General features: G+C 46.1%; 1 protein-coding gene and 1 long non-coding RNA gene across 2 annotated transcripts in view; one reads left to right on the forward strand and one right to left on the reverse strand.

The window, feature by feature from the left end:
* Window positions 1–389: 389 nt before the first annotated feature.
* Window positions 390–17,966, reverse strand: part of LOC134929405 (uncharacterized) — an 89,768-nt gene continuing 72,191 nt past the window's right edge. Inside the window, exon 3 of the long non-coding RNA XR_010178544.1 lies at window positions 390–434. This is a non-coding gene — a long non-coding RNA (uncharacterized LOC134929405). The remainder of the gene's footprint in view (window positions 435–17,966) is intronic.
* On the forward strand, window positions 13,904–16,055 carry LOC134929404 (uncharacterized). Its single transcript, XM_063925047.1, has 2 exons — window positions 13,904–14,147; window positions 14,750–16,055. Exon 2 carries the CDS (start codon window positions 14,800–14,802, stop codon window positions 15,475–15,477), a length of 678 nt encoding a protein of 225 aa, XP_063781117.1. The 5' UTR covers window positions 13,904–14,147; window positions 14,750–14,799; the 3' UTR covers window positions 15,478–16,055.

Genomic DNA, 17,966 nt, shown 5'->3' on the forward strand with positions numbered 1-17,966 from the left:
AACCAGTACAGGGAGAGAGGGAGTCTGAATTTGGTACCTAGAACGTATAAACAGTCCGCATCATTTCAGTGGAGCTACAATCTAGAGATAGCTGTTACAGTGATTTAATTGAATTCCATTGACTTGCTAGTAACATATAGTGTTTAAGGGCCCCAATTGCGCACTTATTTTTTCTAAAGAGTACCCGGGTCACTCATTATTTCTTCAGTGACGGATTGAAGGAGTGTTTTTTGTGTTGCTTGCACATTGATTGTATAGTGGTTTACGGTGGGTATTAGTGGTGGTAAAGTTTAAGTGTTGTAATGTATTTTGGACGTACTTGTACTTAAATTGCTTGGAGAAATGTTCACCATGACTATAAGTCTGTTATATTAAGGAATGAATACTTACCCATCATATTGTTTGTTTAAAACTTGCTGTCCAGGCTACAGGAGCTGAAAGAAAGAACAAGTATCAAGAGTTGAAGCGAGTTATATTCAGGAATAACAATAACCTTTATCAGGCTTTCTCAAGCGAGCCGTGAGTATAGTTAATACAGCTTGGGTTGAGGCACACTTGACCCGTAGTCACCTTTCTGTATAGCATCATAGAGGGTGGGCTACATTATTATTATTGCAAACTCTCCACTCATTTTGCAGTATGTCAACTTTGTTATTAATCTGTTGTTACCATGTGATTTGGCCTACAATACACCGACTGCCTTCCATCTCTCTCCATAGTCCTCATCGTGGTTCCTTCCCCTCCCTTTTTTCTTCAATCCCCTTCTGGGTGCTTCTTTGTGTTAATACTTTTTTCTTTGTTCTGTAATACCCCACTGTATATTACATTTCTAGGAACTGTACACCCTGCCCACTGTAACCTATGTAGTGCACCCCAGATGACTGTCTAGCCTGCTACATTCATAGACAGGATGTACAACAAATGGAACTATTGTTGCAATGGGTACCCTATCTGTGACTTCTCATTTTACCCGTTTCCAAGTATTGCTTATCTCGCACATAGTAATCTATGTACTACAACCAAGATGGCTGCCCTACCTGGTACTTTCATGTGTAGGATGAACAATGCATAGTTCTGATGATATTGTACGGATCTTTCTTCTTGCTTCAGTATTCTGTATGGAATACATATGTTTTGTTGACTGTCAAAATGTTGACAGGAGAATGTGTCGGGATTATAACTTTAAACATGATTGTAAATCCTCATGTTCAGATTTATAATGCCGACACCATTTGCGGCTCCAGAGATGGGGTTGCAGTGAAGTCCAAAATGCAAATAGGGGAGCCGCACCAACCACCACCCCAAACGCTGCTGGCCGGGACTCACTGGCAGTACGTGTGGCCCCCCCTATGTGAATTTTGGACTGCGCTGCAGCCCCATCTCTGGAGCCACCACTGGTCAACACAGTTAAAATATTTAACTAACATTACATCCTTGTCGGCATTCTGTTGCCTGCATTCTCTTGTCGACACATTGCCTGTCAACATAATGCAAGAATGAGTATAGTGTCTCTTAAATGTGCAAAAGACTGCTGCCTATGTCTAGGTGATCTCCACACCTCACAGTGGGTGGTATGTACCAACCTCTTATAATACATCCTGCCAAACATCATGCTGATACTAATCGCATATGTACAAACATATGCAATTAGTATTGCAAAGAGCAGCTCTCCCAATAAGAGCTGCCCGTTGTGATGGCTGCCAGTCCCTGGACTTCCGGGTTTGCATGCGCAGTGTGACACACAGCCATGAGGGATGCTGGGAGTGATGCATTCGGATCTCTCTGAGAGCACCGATGTGGAAAGAAGCCCATAGATTTCTATAGGGTAACGCCAGCTCCTCCACACCGAAGCCCCAGCATCCAGGAATTAGTACATACGGGAAATGCGGTAAAGCCCTATAAACGGGGGTTTTACCACATTTTCCTATTAGTACATCCGACCCAGTATCAGTTAAAAATGAAACAATTGGAATCCTTCACACTGGCGCTGTCATTTATACCACTTTTCCACCAAAAACCCAGGTCTGACCCAATTTTCCGGATACAGGGGCCGATTCAGGGGGTCATTCCGACCTGTCCGCACACAGTGGTTCTTCGCTGAGGTGCGAACGGGTCGGAAATGCGCATGCACAGCGGACGCCAGTGACAAGTGTGATCGCAGCGCCGATTGCAAGAAGATGGACAGGCGGGAGGCGTTCCGGGGGGGGGATACTCACCGTTTCCAGACGTTTTCGGGGAATGGTAAGAAAAACGCACACATGTCCAGGCGAACGGAGGGCGGATGTCTGACGTCAAAGCCGGGACCTGCATCGCTGGATCCGTCGCTCAGGGTAATTAGGTCTAGGGCTAGTCTTGTTTTGTGTGAAACTTTTTAGCATAGCAGGGCTGCACAAGCGTTCGCAGCCCTGCTATGCTAAAATACACTCCCCCATAGGCGGAGATTAGTTGATCGCACCAGCAGCAAAAAGTTACTTGGTGCGATCAACTTGGAATGAGGGCCTCAGACTTGATCGCTGCTGTGTGTTTTCTCACAGGTTGCGATCAGGTCTGCACTGCGCATGTGTATGCACCGCAATGCGCAGGCGCGACGGTCCCCAGCAACGGGGATCGCCAGTCAGCGACTGAATGGTGCGAAAATTCCGCGCGCACCGGTGATTGCAAGATTGACAGGAAGAGGGCGTTAGTGGGTGGCAGCTGACCGTTTGTAGGGAGTGTCCGGAAAAACACAGGAGGAACCCGGCATTTTGTGGGAGGATTTCTGATGTCAGCTCCGGCCCCGATCATCGCAGCGGCAGAGTAAGTCCTGGGCTGTGCAGAGACTGCACAAACTGCTGTCTGTGCAGCTCTCCAGCACAAGAGATCGCACACCTACACACATCTAATACTCTCCCTCTGTAGGCGGCGACTACCTGATCGCAGGGATGCAAAAAAACGCACCCTAGCGATCAGGTCCCCCTCAGTTCCAAAGCAAAAGGGTGGGAAGGCACAATACACAGTGTTATAACAGAAATGAGACAAAAAATAACCCACAGAAAAACAGAACCAAGACTTCCCTTTTGTATAGGCACATCTCCCGAGAGTTGAGTATTTTTGTTAACGTGGCTCTTAGGTTTGCCCACATTTTGTATTCTCAAGCAGTTCAAGGTGTGGAGAAAAAGGGAAAGAAAAAAAAAACAATAGTGTAGTACAGTGTGTCAAAACTCAAATAAGAGTGGTGTTCTTGTAAGTCTCAGAAGGGTTTTCTTGTCAATTATAGGGTCCATCCACTTTTTCTTTATGGAAATGATGACAAACATATCATACAATAGAAGGAGTAATAACATGTATAGTATATAGAGGTTTCTTTAGAGTTATACATATGTGTGTTCTACCCAAAGTCACAGTATGATAGATGTAAACCTGCACATTGTCACAACTGAGGGTTTAGGCTGACAGGTGGAAGCCTCAGTTGTAGGGGCTGAAATGAAATTAAACTTGGGAGGTTTAATCAGACCCCTGGACATGTAAGTGTAGAAGAATTACCCGAAGGTGTGACCATGACAACCAGGTTAAAAGTCAATAAAAGATTTATTAACAAACTCCGTGTTGAACAACAGTATTCACAGTTGATAAAAGCAGTGGCAAATAATACAGTTCCTGGATCACTATAACCATGGAAGGTATAACAGAGCACTGGTAGGTTGAGGAACAGATGTTAAAGTCCTTTGATGGAATAACCTTACCAGGCCTGGCTGTAGTAGTGAAGATAGCCGAGGAACATGCCAGTAGAAGTATAGATGTAGTTGGTAACTTGAACAGACTGTTGTAGATACTGGATGGAACCAGCCAGGTGGTAGAGACACGGAGTGGATGCTGAATGGAATCAGCCAGGTGATGAAGACACGGAGTGGATGCTGGATGGAACCAGTCAGGTGATGAAGACACGGAGTGGATGCTGGATGGAACCAGTCAGGTGATGAAGACACGGAGTGGATGCTGGATGGAACCAGTCAGGAGATGAAGACACGGAGTAGATACTGTAAGATGCTAGGGAGCGTGGAAACAGAAGAGTTGACAAGAGGTTTCCGGTGGTAGTGGATAATGCTGGTAAGTAGGAATCCGCTGGAACAACACCGGCACTTTAAAGAAACTGGATACTGCTGGAAGCTGACCGCTGGAAGCAGATGGGTTAATAGCTGGAAGCTGGAATAGCCACGGAGGGCTGCAGAGTCAGGCTGCACCGCAGGATGGAAGGCAGGTGCGGGTCTCGTAGTGGATGCTGGAGACAGGAGCTGGACCCTGGAGAAACAACCACAGGAGAGAGAGACTGGAACAAGGTTTGACATTCAAAGCACTGACCATCTCCTGGTTCAGGCACAGGATAGGATACTTATACCTGCTGGCCAATCATGCAGATTCACAGTGCAGCGGATTGGTGGAGATTGAACATATGACTGGAACAAACATGGCTGCGCCCATGTTAGTACTGGAGGGAAAGTTGGTTTGGAAAACCATGTGGAAACATAGCAGCAATGGCAGAGGACAGGAGACGCCAAACTGACAACTGCACACTGAGACACATGGATGACAGCGGAGGCCGCGGCAGGCATGGGGCACCACTCTGACAACCTGCATACTGGAATACAGGAGTGGCGGCGGAGGCCGCGGAGGACGGGAGACGCAACACTAGATTCAAACATGGCGCCGCTGTGACAGCGTCTCAGAGTGACAGGAGGGATATGCAGAGTGTGGACATCAGTAACACAGATGAGATCCGGCCCTGGAACGCTGAGCCAGCTTCAGAAGGCATCTAAAAGGCAAGTAATGGCGTCCAGATACCCGGATCGTGACACACATAAAGGTATTACATATGGGACTAGCTTGCGTACCTCAACTCACAATTAAATGTGCTGGTTTACTCCTATCAAGGTTTCTTTCAATAGTCCAAAAGACAAACCAATATAGTAAAAAGAGGTATTTATTGAATAATACCACATGTACTGTAGGGTGGCCAATCCCGGGATCATGATCAGCGGGATCCTGGGATTTAGGCCTAAAATTGGGTGGGATTCAATCCCGGGATTAGAGCTTCCAATCCCGGTTATTTCGGGATTAGAAAGCCCCATGTTTTTTCAATGCCAGGCAGCGTTGTGTGTCCTCAGGAGGTTCGGATGCTGCCCAGCTCCTGGCTCCGCCTGCAAGCTGTGCGCACTGCACAGGGTGACGACGTGAAGTCAGAGGTCATGCTGCGCAGTCTAATACCAGTCTCCCGCGCTGCCCGGATCACACTTTGCCGCCCACTACCTGCAGCAAGTGAACCTGCCCGCTCTCCCAGAGGATCGTGAGTAGTTCTGTGGGATGGGTGTGTCCGGGAAGGGGTGGGGGGCACTGAAGATTTTAATTTTAAAATTTTCAATCTAATCCCGGGAATCCCAGGATTGATAATTTTTGAATCCCGATACCCGGGATTGAAAAAAAAAGGCCCTGGATCAGCCTCCCCAACCACATGTAATTAAAAGGTCCAAAGGTTGTACAAGTATCAGAATATAAAACATAAAATTCCAGGGTGCACTTGATAATTCCTTCAGATAGGAAGGGGGCCATGAGAAGATGTTTTCTAAAATCCTGATAAAGAGAGGTCCAGATACTCCTTGTCATCAGTGTCCCAATGGTGGGGCATATGTCACAAAAAAAGAAGAGGGAGGTTCCCCTCTGCTGCCAACGCGCTTAGATCCTCTTGGATCTTTTTGAAGGTGTGCAGAGGGGAGCACCTGAAGTGCTTTCCTATCATAGTGGGTGAGACAGGAAGTCAGACCCCATTTACACTGCACCTTGATTATTCCTGGGTCAGCCCCGTTTACACTGAGCCCATGTCTGCCCTGCATGTCACTCAAAGACACTTTGGACCTCTGCATACACAGCCAATCTGACGATTTTAAGCATAACTGGGGTTGTGCAGTTTACACGGTACCCTTACCCGGATCGGACCTGGTAGTTGCCAGGGCTGCATTCCTAGATCACTCAACCTGGGTTTTGTTTTAAGGACCCTTTTACACTGAATTATGAACCAGATAGACCCAGCAGTATCCCAGGTTATTGCAGCAGTGGAAAAGGGTATTCAATACCAAGCAATGATTCCTATTTAGTATAGTGGTATTTGTCCTCCACTTTCTTCTCTGAAAATGTTATAACTCCACACTGGTCCATTGTCCGCACTTTAAGTCTTTGTCTCCCCCTCACTCATGTAGGGTCAGTGGTGCAATTCAGTGACTCAGTGGTCACATGGCAAGTACACAAAAATAGAGGAAGGTTGAGATCAGGCCCATTCCTAGACAATTTGGCTCCCAGTGCGAACAGTAAAAATTGCGCCCCCATCCCCCCATAGACATTCAAAATGCGCCTCCCAGACATAAAAACCCCTATTTTACACGCCCTCCCGGCGAGGGGGCATGACCTCACTAAAATGGGCATGGTCTCACTTAAATGACCTGCTCGTTGCCAGTGGTTTTATGCGCTGAGTGTCATGCTCGTTGCTAGGGGTTTCATGCGCAGGGTGTCATGCTCGTTGCCGGGGGTTTTATTCACTGGGTGTCATGCTCGTTGCCAGGGGATTCATGCGCTGGGTGTCATGCACATTGCCAGGGGTTTCAATCACTGGGTGTCATACACGTTGCCAGGGGTTTCATGCACAGGGTGTCATGCATGTTGCCAGGGGTTTCACGTACTGAGTGTCATGCACGTTGCCAGGGGTTTCACACCCTGGGTGTCATGCTCGTTGCCAAGGGTTTCATGCACTGGGTGTCATGCACGTTTCCAAGGGTATCATGCGCTGGGTGTTGTGCTCATTGCCAGGGGTTTCATGCCCTGGGATCCATGCTCGTTGCCAAGGGAATGCTCGTTGCCAAGGGGGTGTATAAAGAAAATTCGCTGGCGGACACTAACCCGCCAGCACTAATATTACGCTCCCCCTCCACCCTCTTCTCTAGTACTCCGTTTGGGGGGGGTGGAGTTTTGCAGAATGACGCAGTTGTGTCGTGAAGTCACTTCATAACAGCATCATTCTGTGAAACTCTGCCCCCCGAGCGGAGTACTAGGGGAGAGGAGGGGTAGTAGAATGAGGGACAAAGTGTCGCGGCGGGCACCCCATGCGGTCTCACGACTCGTCTCACTGGTTGAGATTGTTCATAGAAGCAGTTTGCTAAGAAATAAAGACAATGCAAATGCAAGAGATAAGAATTACAGCACGTTTGAGTGGGCTTTTATCATTGGCTATAATGTTCATTATAAACATTTACAAAAATCCCTGCAGAAACACTGGGCGACATTAAAAAAGACCCGATTATTAGTAATTTATTTCCAGACAAACCAAGATGCACAGTATTTACAGGACGGCAGAGAGAGATGTGTGCCGACCCCTGTGTTTTAATTTTGGATCTGTAATTTTTTTTTTTAATTGCTAAAATCACATAATTTGGTCCTGCTTTTGTTCCTACAGTATTCTTAACCTCAATAACATGAATTTCCAGTAATTTCTAGTCAACTTTGACATTGTCACAGCTCACAATATTGTTCACCAACATAGGGGGTCATTCCGAGTTTGTCGCTAGCTGCTTTCGTTGGCTGCGCAGCGATCAGGCCAAAAAATGGCACTTCTGCGCATGCATATGCAGCGCAATGCGCACGTCGTACTATTACAACAAACATTGTAGTTTCACACAAGGTCTAGCGAAGCTTTTCAGTCGCACTGCTGGCCGCAGAGTGATTGACAGGAAGAGGGCGTTACTGGGTGTCAACTGACAGTTTTCAGGGAGTGTTCGAAAAAACGCAGGCGTGCCAGGGCGTGTTCGTGACGTCAAAACAGGAACTGAATAGTCTGAAGTGATCGCAAGCACTGAGTAGGTCTGAAGCTACTCTGAAACTGCACAAAATTATTTTGTAGCCGCTCTGCGATCCTTTCGTTCTCACTTCTGCTAAGCTAAAATACACTCCCAGTGGGAGGCGGCATAGCGTTTGCACGGCTGCTAAAAACTGCTAGCGAGCGAACAACTCGGAATGACCACCAAAGGCTGGCTGGCTAAACTAAGCAACAGAAGAGAGAGCAGAGGCCCCCGTGTTTTGGTTCTGGATCTGTATTAACTTTGTGTTTTGGATTCGGTAAACCGCCCTCACATGTTTTGGTTTTGGATCTATTTGAGGTGTTTTTGAAAAATTATAACAATTGCTAAAATCATATAATTTGGGCCCGTTTTTGTTCATACAGTAATATTAACCTCAATAACATTAATTCCCAGTCAACGTTGACCACCTCACAGCTCACAATGTTTAAGCGTGACTACCAGATAACAAGATGGTCTAAACAGAGTCAATCCTATCCATAAGAGTCCCGGTAACTCCCTCACATGCAGGCAAAAAATGCTAACAGAAATGGTAGTTCAACACTCCACAAAGGTATGGTGATCTATGGAGGCTGCACTTTTTTGTTTATCAGCGCTTGATTTCACTTATTACATTGTATTTGTCACGTCTAGCAAAGTTTGAGGATCCGGCAGCTGAGATTTGCCCGAGGAGGTAGCAGGCTGTGACTGAACCAGATGAGGCGGCTGGATATAGTTCCTTCGCATGGGACACGGAGCAATGAAGAACGTAGGCGGGGTTTGAGAGTCAATGGAAAGTATTTATTATGTACAGTGCTGAGGTAGAGGAACGAGGCTGGAGCACGATGGTTAAAGACGTGGCAGGGGGCGAAGAACTGTGGACTGTGATTTGAAAGATGAGACTGCAGATGAACTGTGGAACTGTGGATGGTGGTTGAAGACGTGGTTGGAGACAAGGACTGTGGACTGTGGTTTGTTAAACGAGGCTGAAGATAATAATCTGCAGGCTGTGGTCGGTGGTACAAAGGCGTGGCTGGTGAAGGAGATCTGTGGAGTGTGGCTTGAAAGATGAGGCAGAAGACCCGGGGCCGACTGTGCCCAAAGAGTCTTACTGGACCGGGTTTTCCAGGAGCGCTTCCACAGGCAGTAACAGGCTAGAAACGGCAGGGCTGCAGCAGCAACAGAGAACCGACCAAGCAGGATCAGGAGGAACCAGAATACAGCAGGAATCCTGGGAGCACAGGCTAAAGCACCTACAACAGGGTTGTAACTTGAAGCACTGGCATCCCTGTCCTAAACCAGCCCCCTTTTATAAGGAGAGCTTCCCCTGGATTGGCTGGAAGAAACAGGAAACAGGAACTATGCTTAAAACTTGGTCTCCAACATGGCGGCGCCCAGTAATGCAGACCTTTTTGCAAAGCCACAATGCTCACTGCCCCTGGTCTCCTAGCAATGGCTCAGCAAGAGCGACCCGCTGTAGCAGCGTCCCGCCGCCACGAGCGGACCCCCTCACCGCCGCTACTGCTGCCCACGGATCCGGCGCAGCAGCCCACCTCCGCCACTGCCCGCACATAGCCAAGGAAGCCAGCCCCGCGGCCCCAGCGTACCGGTAAGACTCCGGATGCTGACAGTACCCCCCTTTGCGGGTGGACTCCGGACACCTTTGTGGTTTAGTTGGAAACTTGGCATGAAATGTCCGAAGAAGTCTTGGAGCATGGACATCCTCTGCATCTACCCAAGATCTCTCCTCTGGCCCATACCCCTTCCAATCAACAAGGTACTGGATGCGACCATAACGTCTGCGAGAATCGAGGATCTTGTGAATCTCAAATTCGTCTCCATGTGCTGATTGGATCTTGGGTGATTTAGGCACAGCGGCTCTGAACCGATTAAGTACCAATGGTTTTAAGAGAGAAATATGAAATGCATTAGGAATTCTCAACTGCGGAGGTAATTTCACTTTGTAAGCCACAGGATTCAACACTTTTTCGATTGGGTAAGGCCCAATAAATCTGGGAGCAAACTTTTTTGTAGGAACCTTTAATCTTAGGTCACGTGTGGAAACCCAAACCCGATCTCCTACCTTAAGTCTTAATAGAGCTTTTCGTTTCAGATCTGCATAGGTCTTATATCTCTTGGATGTCTTGAGCAAAGTCTTGTGAACTTCTTTCCGGGCTTCAGTAAATTGTCGAAGTGTTGACTCTGCGGCAGGAACCTCGAGCGTAGGCAGAAGTTGGAAGTCAGGAACTCTTGGATGGTAACCATAATTAATGAAGAATGGAGAAGAGTTTGTGGCAGAGTGATAAAGATTGTTATGGGCAAATTCTGCGAATGGGAGGAAGTCCAGCCTGTGAGGAGGACATGAATAAACGCAGAAAAGTCTCCAGATCCTGGTTCACTCTCTCTGTTTGGCCATCCGTTTGGGGATGATATCCTGAGGAGAAGTTTAATTTCACACCAAGAGCAGAACATAGGGATCTCCAAAACTTGGCCACAAATTGAGGACCTCTATCAGACACAATTTCCTGTGGTAGACCATGGAGTCGAAAGATCTCTGCTATAAACAATTTTGCCAACTGGGATGCAGATGGAAGATTAGCCAGAGGAACAAAGTGTGCCATTTTAGAGAATCGGTCAACTATGACCCATACGGTGTTCCGCCCACCAGACGTAGGTAAATCTGTAATAAAGTCCATAGAAATATGCGTCCATGGTCTTAGTGGTACCGGCAAAGGATGGAGTAACCCAGCTGGTGGACCCTTGGGACTTTTATGCTGAGCACACTTTGGACAGGCAGCTACGAATTCCTGAACGTCAGTCCGGAGATGAGGCCACCAGTAGGAGCGCTGAATGAATTTAAGTGTCTTATGACCGCCCGCATGGCCCATGAAGGAGGAGGAGTGAGCCCATGTAAGAAGTTTTTTGCGAAGATTTGGTGCAACGAAGATCTTCCCTGGAGGAGGAAGTGGAGAGGTATTAGTTGCAGAAAAAGAGGTGGATTCCAGGATAAATTGCTCTTTTGAATGGTCAGAGGGTTCTTCTGAACTTAGGGAGCGAGATAATGCATCTGCCTTTTTGTTGAGGGAACCTGGTCGGTAACTGAGTTTAAAATTAAAACGGGTAAAGAAGAGTGCCCATCTTGCTTGGCTTGGGTTCAGACATCGGGCTGACTGTAGATACAGAAGGTTCTTGTGATCCGTGGTCACCGAAATTGGATGCTGAGCTCCCTCCAACAAATACCTCCACTCCTCAAAGGCCAACTTAATTGCCAGTAATTCCTGTTCCCCAATAGCGTAATTCTGTTCAGCAGGTGAGAATCTTCGCGAGAAGAACGCACAAGGATGGACCTTCTTGTCCTCGAAAAGCTGGGATAATACTGCTCTCACTCCCACAGTAGAGGCATCAACCTCCACCAAAAACGGACGGCTGAGATCGGGTTGTCAAAGAACTGGAGCAGTCGTGAAGGCCTCCTTTAAAGATGAAAAAGCTTCCAAAGCCTCAGGAGACCACTTGGCAGGATCGGCTCCCTTCCTAGTTAATGCGGTTATAGGAGCTATGATAGAAGAATAATTTTGAATGAATCTTCGGTAGAAGTTAGCAAACCCTAGGAAACGTTGAATTCCTTTAAGGGTAGCTGGAAGCACCCAATCCTGAATCGCCTGGACTTTAGCGGGGTCCATCTGTAACCTCTGCCCTGAGAGAATGTAACCAAGGAATGGAATCGTGGGTACTTCAAAGGTGCACTTCTCTAACTTACAGAATAACTGATTCCTTCGTAAACGAGTTAACACTTCTTTGACTTGTTCCCGATGGGTCTTCAGATCCCTAGAAAAAATGAGGATGTCATCCAGATACACTACCAAGCAGTCGTAGAGGAGATCTCTGAAGATTTCGTTAACAAACTCTTGAAAGACGGCTGGGGTGTTACATAGGCCAAAAGGCATTACCAGGTATTCGTAATGGCCGTCGTGGGTATTAAATGCCGTCTTCCATTCGTCCCCTGGGCGAATACGTATAAGATTGTAGGCCCCCCGTAAGTCCAACTTAGTAAATACAGTAGCTCCTTTAACACGGTCGAACAGTTCTGGAATCAGAGGTAACGGATATCTGTTTTTAACTGTTATGTCATTGAGACCTCTATAGTCAATACAGGGCCGCAACCCCCCATCCTTCTTTTTGACGAAGAAAAATCCTGCTCCAGCCGGAGATGTAGAAGACCTGATGAACCCTTTCTCCAAGTTCTCCCGGATATACTCCGACATGGCCTGTGTCTCGGGAAGTGAGAGAGGGTAAATTCGTCCTCGGGGAGGAGTCTTACTGGGTACTAGCTCAATGGGACAATCCCAAGTACGATACGGAGGCAAGGTGTCCGCCCCATGCTTACTGAAAACATCTTGAAAAGCTTGGTACTCCACAGGAAGGCTGGAAGGTCTGAAAGAACAGAGAGGTCTAACTGAAGGTAAACAGTTCTGGAAGCAGTCTTGTCCCCAAGAGAGAACATCCATAGATTGCCAATCTATGTGGGGGTTGTGTCTGATTAACCATGGAAACCCTAGTATTAGTTCATGAGAGGCTTTAGGAATTACAAGGAAAGAGATTTTTTCTGAATGGAGAACTCCGACCTTCATCTTGAGAGGAATAGTACGAAAGGATATAATCCCCTCAGGGATATAACTTCCATCCACTGCGGTAACAGAAATGGTACGATCCAAAGGAACCATTTGTATTCCAGATCGTTTGACCAGAGCTGACATAATGAAACTTTCGGCGGCTCCGGAGTCGAGTAGTGCAGGGATGAGAAGAGAAGAAGAAGGGAGCTCCAATTGGGTTAACAGGACAGACTCTTTCTTGGTATGTAATTCTGAGAATTCTCCTAGCTTGACCTCTCCAGCACAAACTAGGAGCGGGCGTTTCCCGGACGTAGATTACAAGTTTTAACAAAGTGATCAGATGCACCACAATACAGGCAGAGGTTCCCTTGTCGCCGTCTCTGACATTCTTCATTGGAGAGGCGGGAGCGATTAATCTGCATGGGTTCTTCCGCAGTTGGTGATGATGGTGTTGGTGGAAGAACAACTCTAGGCTTAGGGCGATCTGACCGCAACCTCTCCATACAGCGCTCTCTGTACCTTAGGTCTAACTTATTGCATAAAGAAATTAGTTTATCCAACTTATCAGGTACGTCCTGAGTTGCGAGGTCATCTTTGATCTTTTCGGAGAGACTGCTCCAGAAAGCTGCAATGAGAGCCTCCTCGTTCCAGTTCAGTTCTGAGGAAAGGGTGAGAAACTGGATCACGTACTGACTGAGCGTACGCGTGCCCTGACGCAGGCGCAGGATCTCCAATGAGGCGGCAGAAGTCATGCCCGGTTCGTCGAAGATTCTTCGAAAGGTGGCCATGAATTCTGGATAGTTAGATAAGATCCTCTCCCACAATGGTGAAGCCCATTCCAACGCTTGCCCGGTAAGTAAAGAAATTATATAGGCTACTTTGGTTCGTGCTGATGGGAAGTTGGCCGACTGTAGTACGAACTGGATTTTGCACTGGTTAAGAAACCCGCGGCATTGTTTTGGATTCCCATCGAATTTACTGGGAGGTGGCAAATGCAACCGTGTAAGTGGTACTGGTACAGGAGGGAGCGGGACCGGAGGTGCTAATGTAGGAGCAGCTGTAGATACTTGAGGGGCCGTCATGGCAACACAGAGAGAATCGAGACGTTCGGACATACTCTGCATGAACTGCACGATTTGAGATTGTGTGGCCTCCTGCTAATTTAAGCGAGACCAGATATCTGCAGTTGAATCCCCTCCTGAGGCCTGATCACCCGTCGAATCCATTGGTCCAGTGCTTACTGTCACGTCTAGCAAAGTTTGAGGATCCAGCAGCTGAGATTTGCCCGAGGAGGTAGCAGGCTGTGAATGAACCAGATGAGAGGGCTGGATATAGTTCCTTCGCATGGGACTCGGAGCAATGAAGAACGTAGGCGGAATGATGACACTGCGGAAGCAGGTAAAGTGTCCATTGTAGTATAGGGTATGCTTGTAAAGGAATGGGCATAACAAAATTGCACTTTCATTAAAAGGTCCATCAAAAGAAGTATGGAGCAGCAGAAGTGGCTCTTCTGTTAGACATCACCACAACAAACCTGTGGCCGAAAAGAAAGCAAGGTCGTCTGTCCCGCCACAAACACAGCAGGCTACCCCGCCACGTAGATTATCGTCCGTATGTTCTGTCCGCCCACTCCAAATTTTGGACACACCTCCAAGACGTCATCCACACTCCCCTCATCTTGATTGTGAGTATTAAACTGGAAAAAAAGTGTAAAATGTCAGGACATAATCATAATCAGTCATAACCGCATTAAGTCCAAACACATCCAAAACAAAAATACTTACCGCAGTAAGTAAAAGCTGAAATGGAATCCAAACTAAATGGCCTTGTCCACATCCAGTAAAGATATGTATGTCCACTTGAGTCATACAGTATGACATTGGGTGTAAGATGCTGCAACAAAAAAGCATGTTGGTTTGTTTGTAAAAAGTAAGTTTGTTTTTCCAAAAATCTCATGTGTGCTTAAGGTAACATTGCAAAATACCTACAAAAACATTACTATGTTTGTTTGAACAAAGCTATAAGGTAACACATTATGTATTACAATGTTTATTTTATGCTGGAGTATGTGTGAGCTACAATAAAACTAAAGTGTTTGCTTTCACAATTAAGTAACCAGACACATTTGCCACAAGCAGGCATATGTATGTATTTAAGCTATGAGTGATGATGTTGCTAGGCAGAATAGTTGAAAGCAACAGTGAATGACATGTGTTCCATGTGTAGTGTTTTGTTTTCATTTCACAACCATATGGATAGCTAACGGAGATATGTTTAACATTTCAGCTTCGAGTCCTGGGAACAGCATCCCTCCACAACAACACCAACACAGTGACATGAAGGAGACAAACATCTTAGAAATGCAGCCATTAATGCAAGGAATGAGCCCCACAGCACCTGTGAGTACACCACCACTGCAAAGCACACCACCCCCACCACAACACAGCCCAACAACACCAGGAACACAAGGCCCTGATCAGGTGTTTTGGACTATTTGGGCTAGACAGCAGGCCACTAATGAAGATTGCCTGCATAAGCAGACACAAATGTTTGCAAGCCTACCATCTCACCTCCGAAGAATCTCTCGAAATCTGAGTGGACAAAATGAGCAAACAACCAGAATAGGCAATACCATGGAACTCATGCGTACAGACATTACACAGGTCATGGGCAACTTACAGCGCATAATGGAAGAACAGCACAGACTAATGGAAGAACAGCACAGACAACAGCAAAGTTATATGAGCATTTTTCAAAACAGTCAAAAGATTAATGAAAGCTTATTCAGAATAGTAGACAATCAAAATGCTGCTACACGTGAATTCAATGCCACCCTCACTAACCTGAATGAAACACTCAGATGCATGCACCAACAGCAAACAACCAGCAGTTCTGGTACGACTACTCCAAATATCACGCCAGTCTCATCACCACCAAGATGGTCCACCAGAGCACGCCAACATGACAGTGCTAAAGGCAAAGGGCAGGACAAGCAGCCACCAAAAAAAACGTAACATAAAAAGTTAGACATTTGTGATAATTAAAGTTAGCAAGTGTTTTTGATGCTTTACAAAATATCACAATTAGCTCCTTGCCCCATTTTTAAACATCATTAATTATAAGTGCACCAAATTAATTGAGAAAAATAGTACGCACATTTGTTCCTTTTCATTTATTTTTAGTATTGGAGGAGGAAAATGTTGATGGAGCCACACATACATGTTAGCAGGAAGTAAACTGACCACTTGATTTTTTTCTAATCATTACTCTTTCTAGATTCCAATCATTCTCTTTGCCTGCAGATACAATAATTACCAGCCAGGCAGAATGTCTTTAGCAGGAAGTAAACTGACCACTTGATTTTTTTTAAATCATTACTCTTTCTAGATTCCAATAATTCTCTTTGCCTGCAGACAATCCAAATTACAATGTTAGTGATACATATCTTAGCTATCTTATCTATACAACAGAAATAGCTATTGATGATGTGTTGCCTAACCTGCCTCCCTACATCAGTACTCCAAGTATCACCAGATGTCTCTAATTCCTCTGCTTGCTGGCTGCTTTCTTCCTCCTCCTCCTCCTCAACATGTGGCAGATGTTGTTGCAAACACATGTTATGAAGAAAGCAGCAGCAGAACACAATTTGAGTCACCTTGGAGGGACTATACAACAAAAGGCCACCAGACTTATCCAGACACCGAAACCTAGATTTCAGCACACCACAACATCTTTCTATCACATTCCGCGTGGACTTATGTGCATTATTGTAATTGTGTTCAGCAGGGGTATCAGGTCGGGACAATGGAGTTAGAAGCCAAGAGAAACAGCCATATCCTCCATCACCTAAAAGACAGATATAGTAACGTGATTCATGTGAAGATACAGCAACGCATAAGTAACACACTGTGGGGCAGATGTATTAACCTGTAGAAGGCATAAGGAAGTGAAAAACCAGTGATATGTGCAAGGTAATAAAGGCAGCAGACAATCTGATCCTAAATGTTCATTTACATATTGGAGCAGATTGGCTGGTGCCTTTAACACCTTGCACAGATCACTGGTTTCTCACTTCCTTATGCCTTCTACAGGTTAATACATCTGCACCTATATTTGGGCAAAGTATACGCAGGCCTACACATATCAAATTACATACCCAGCAGCCATCCATCTGGCATTTGTCCATCCTCAAACTTATCAAAGAGGGATGACTGACTGAGGATGAAGGAGTCATGACAGCCCCCAGGGTAACCAGCAACATTACTCATTATTTTGAGATTTGCATCACAAACCACCTGCACATTTGTGGAGTGTTGAAAATGGCGGTTTGTATATATGTGCTGCCTGCCCCTAGGTGGTCTCAGCTGAATGTGTGTGCAATCTATGGCTCCAAGCACATTGGGCATGCCAGCCAGCTCATAGAAATCTACCCTGACGGCATGCCACTGAGACTCCTGGGTAGGGAAGCAGATTGAGGCCTCGATGTGTGGCTGCAAAACGGCCAAAACCTGTGTGAACATTTTAAAGAACAATAAACTTGAGATTTTAGGACAGAACTGGCCACCGAAAAATTAAAACAAACACAAAACAGAAGAGGTTGCTAGGTATACATCACCTGTGTTAAGATTCTGGAAAATGTGGGCTGTGAGATTCCTATGACATCCCCAGACACAGCCTGAAAGCTACCAGTAGCCATAAAGTGCAACACAGCCAGGAGTTTGTGCAGGCCTGAGACAGGGCGAGAGCGTGCTGTCTCAGGGTCTAGGCCCAGTTTGACAAGGTCATACAGACGGAAAATGTTGTTACGATTTAGATGGAACATCTGTATGACCTTATCATCGGACAATGCGTTCAAGTTTAAATGCCCCCTAAAAAAACGAGGCCTGCGCAGCCTCCGCGGAACCTGTACAACCTGCTGACCATGTTGAGTCTCTTGGCCCTGGGTACTTACAGGCTGATGTCTGAGTCTGAGGAATCCCACAGCACACAAAAGATCACTGGCCCACAGTCCTGCTGCCATTTCTGAGTGTAGGTGTATTGAAATGGGCCTAACATCCTTTTATAAGCATCCTAATTCAGGTGTGAGTGATTTTTTATTTGCAACACATGTAAACACGACTGAAAAAAGCAGGTCTATTTTTTTGCCGCTTTTTTTAACGAATCGCAAAAAAATACGACCGCATTTGAGCCCTCAGAGACTACACCCAAATACGAATGAATAGTGAATTCCCGTATTCTATGAAATAACAGCCGCGTTTGACCGATGGTCTATTCATTCGTATTTCGGGACGTTGTCATTCAAACCATTACGAATAGACCAAACACTACCGAGATTGGTGCTTAGTGAATTCCCGGATTGGGACTTAGAAAAAAAAACACAAATCGACCAAACTCGGACTTTTAGTAAATACTGGCCCTGGATTCTTATCAATATGCATGCAAAGAAGTTTGCTAATATCCTATATAATAAAAGGCTAATGCTGCTTCTCACCTCTATGGGGGG

This window comes from Pseudophryne corroboree, chromosome 5 (genome assembly GCF_028390025.1).
Source record: "Pseudophryne corroboree isolate aPseCor3 chromosome 5, aPseCor3.hap2, whole genome shotgun sequence".
Classification (NCBI taxonomy): Eukaryota; Metazoa; Chordata; class Amphibia; order Anura; family Myobatrachidae; genus Pseudophryne; species Pseudophryne corroboree.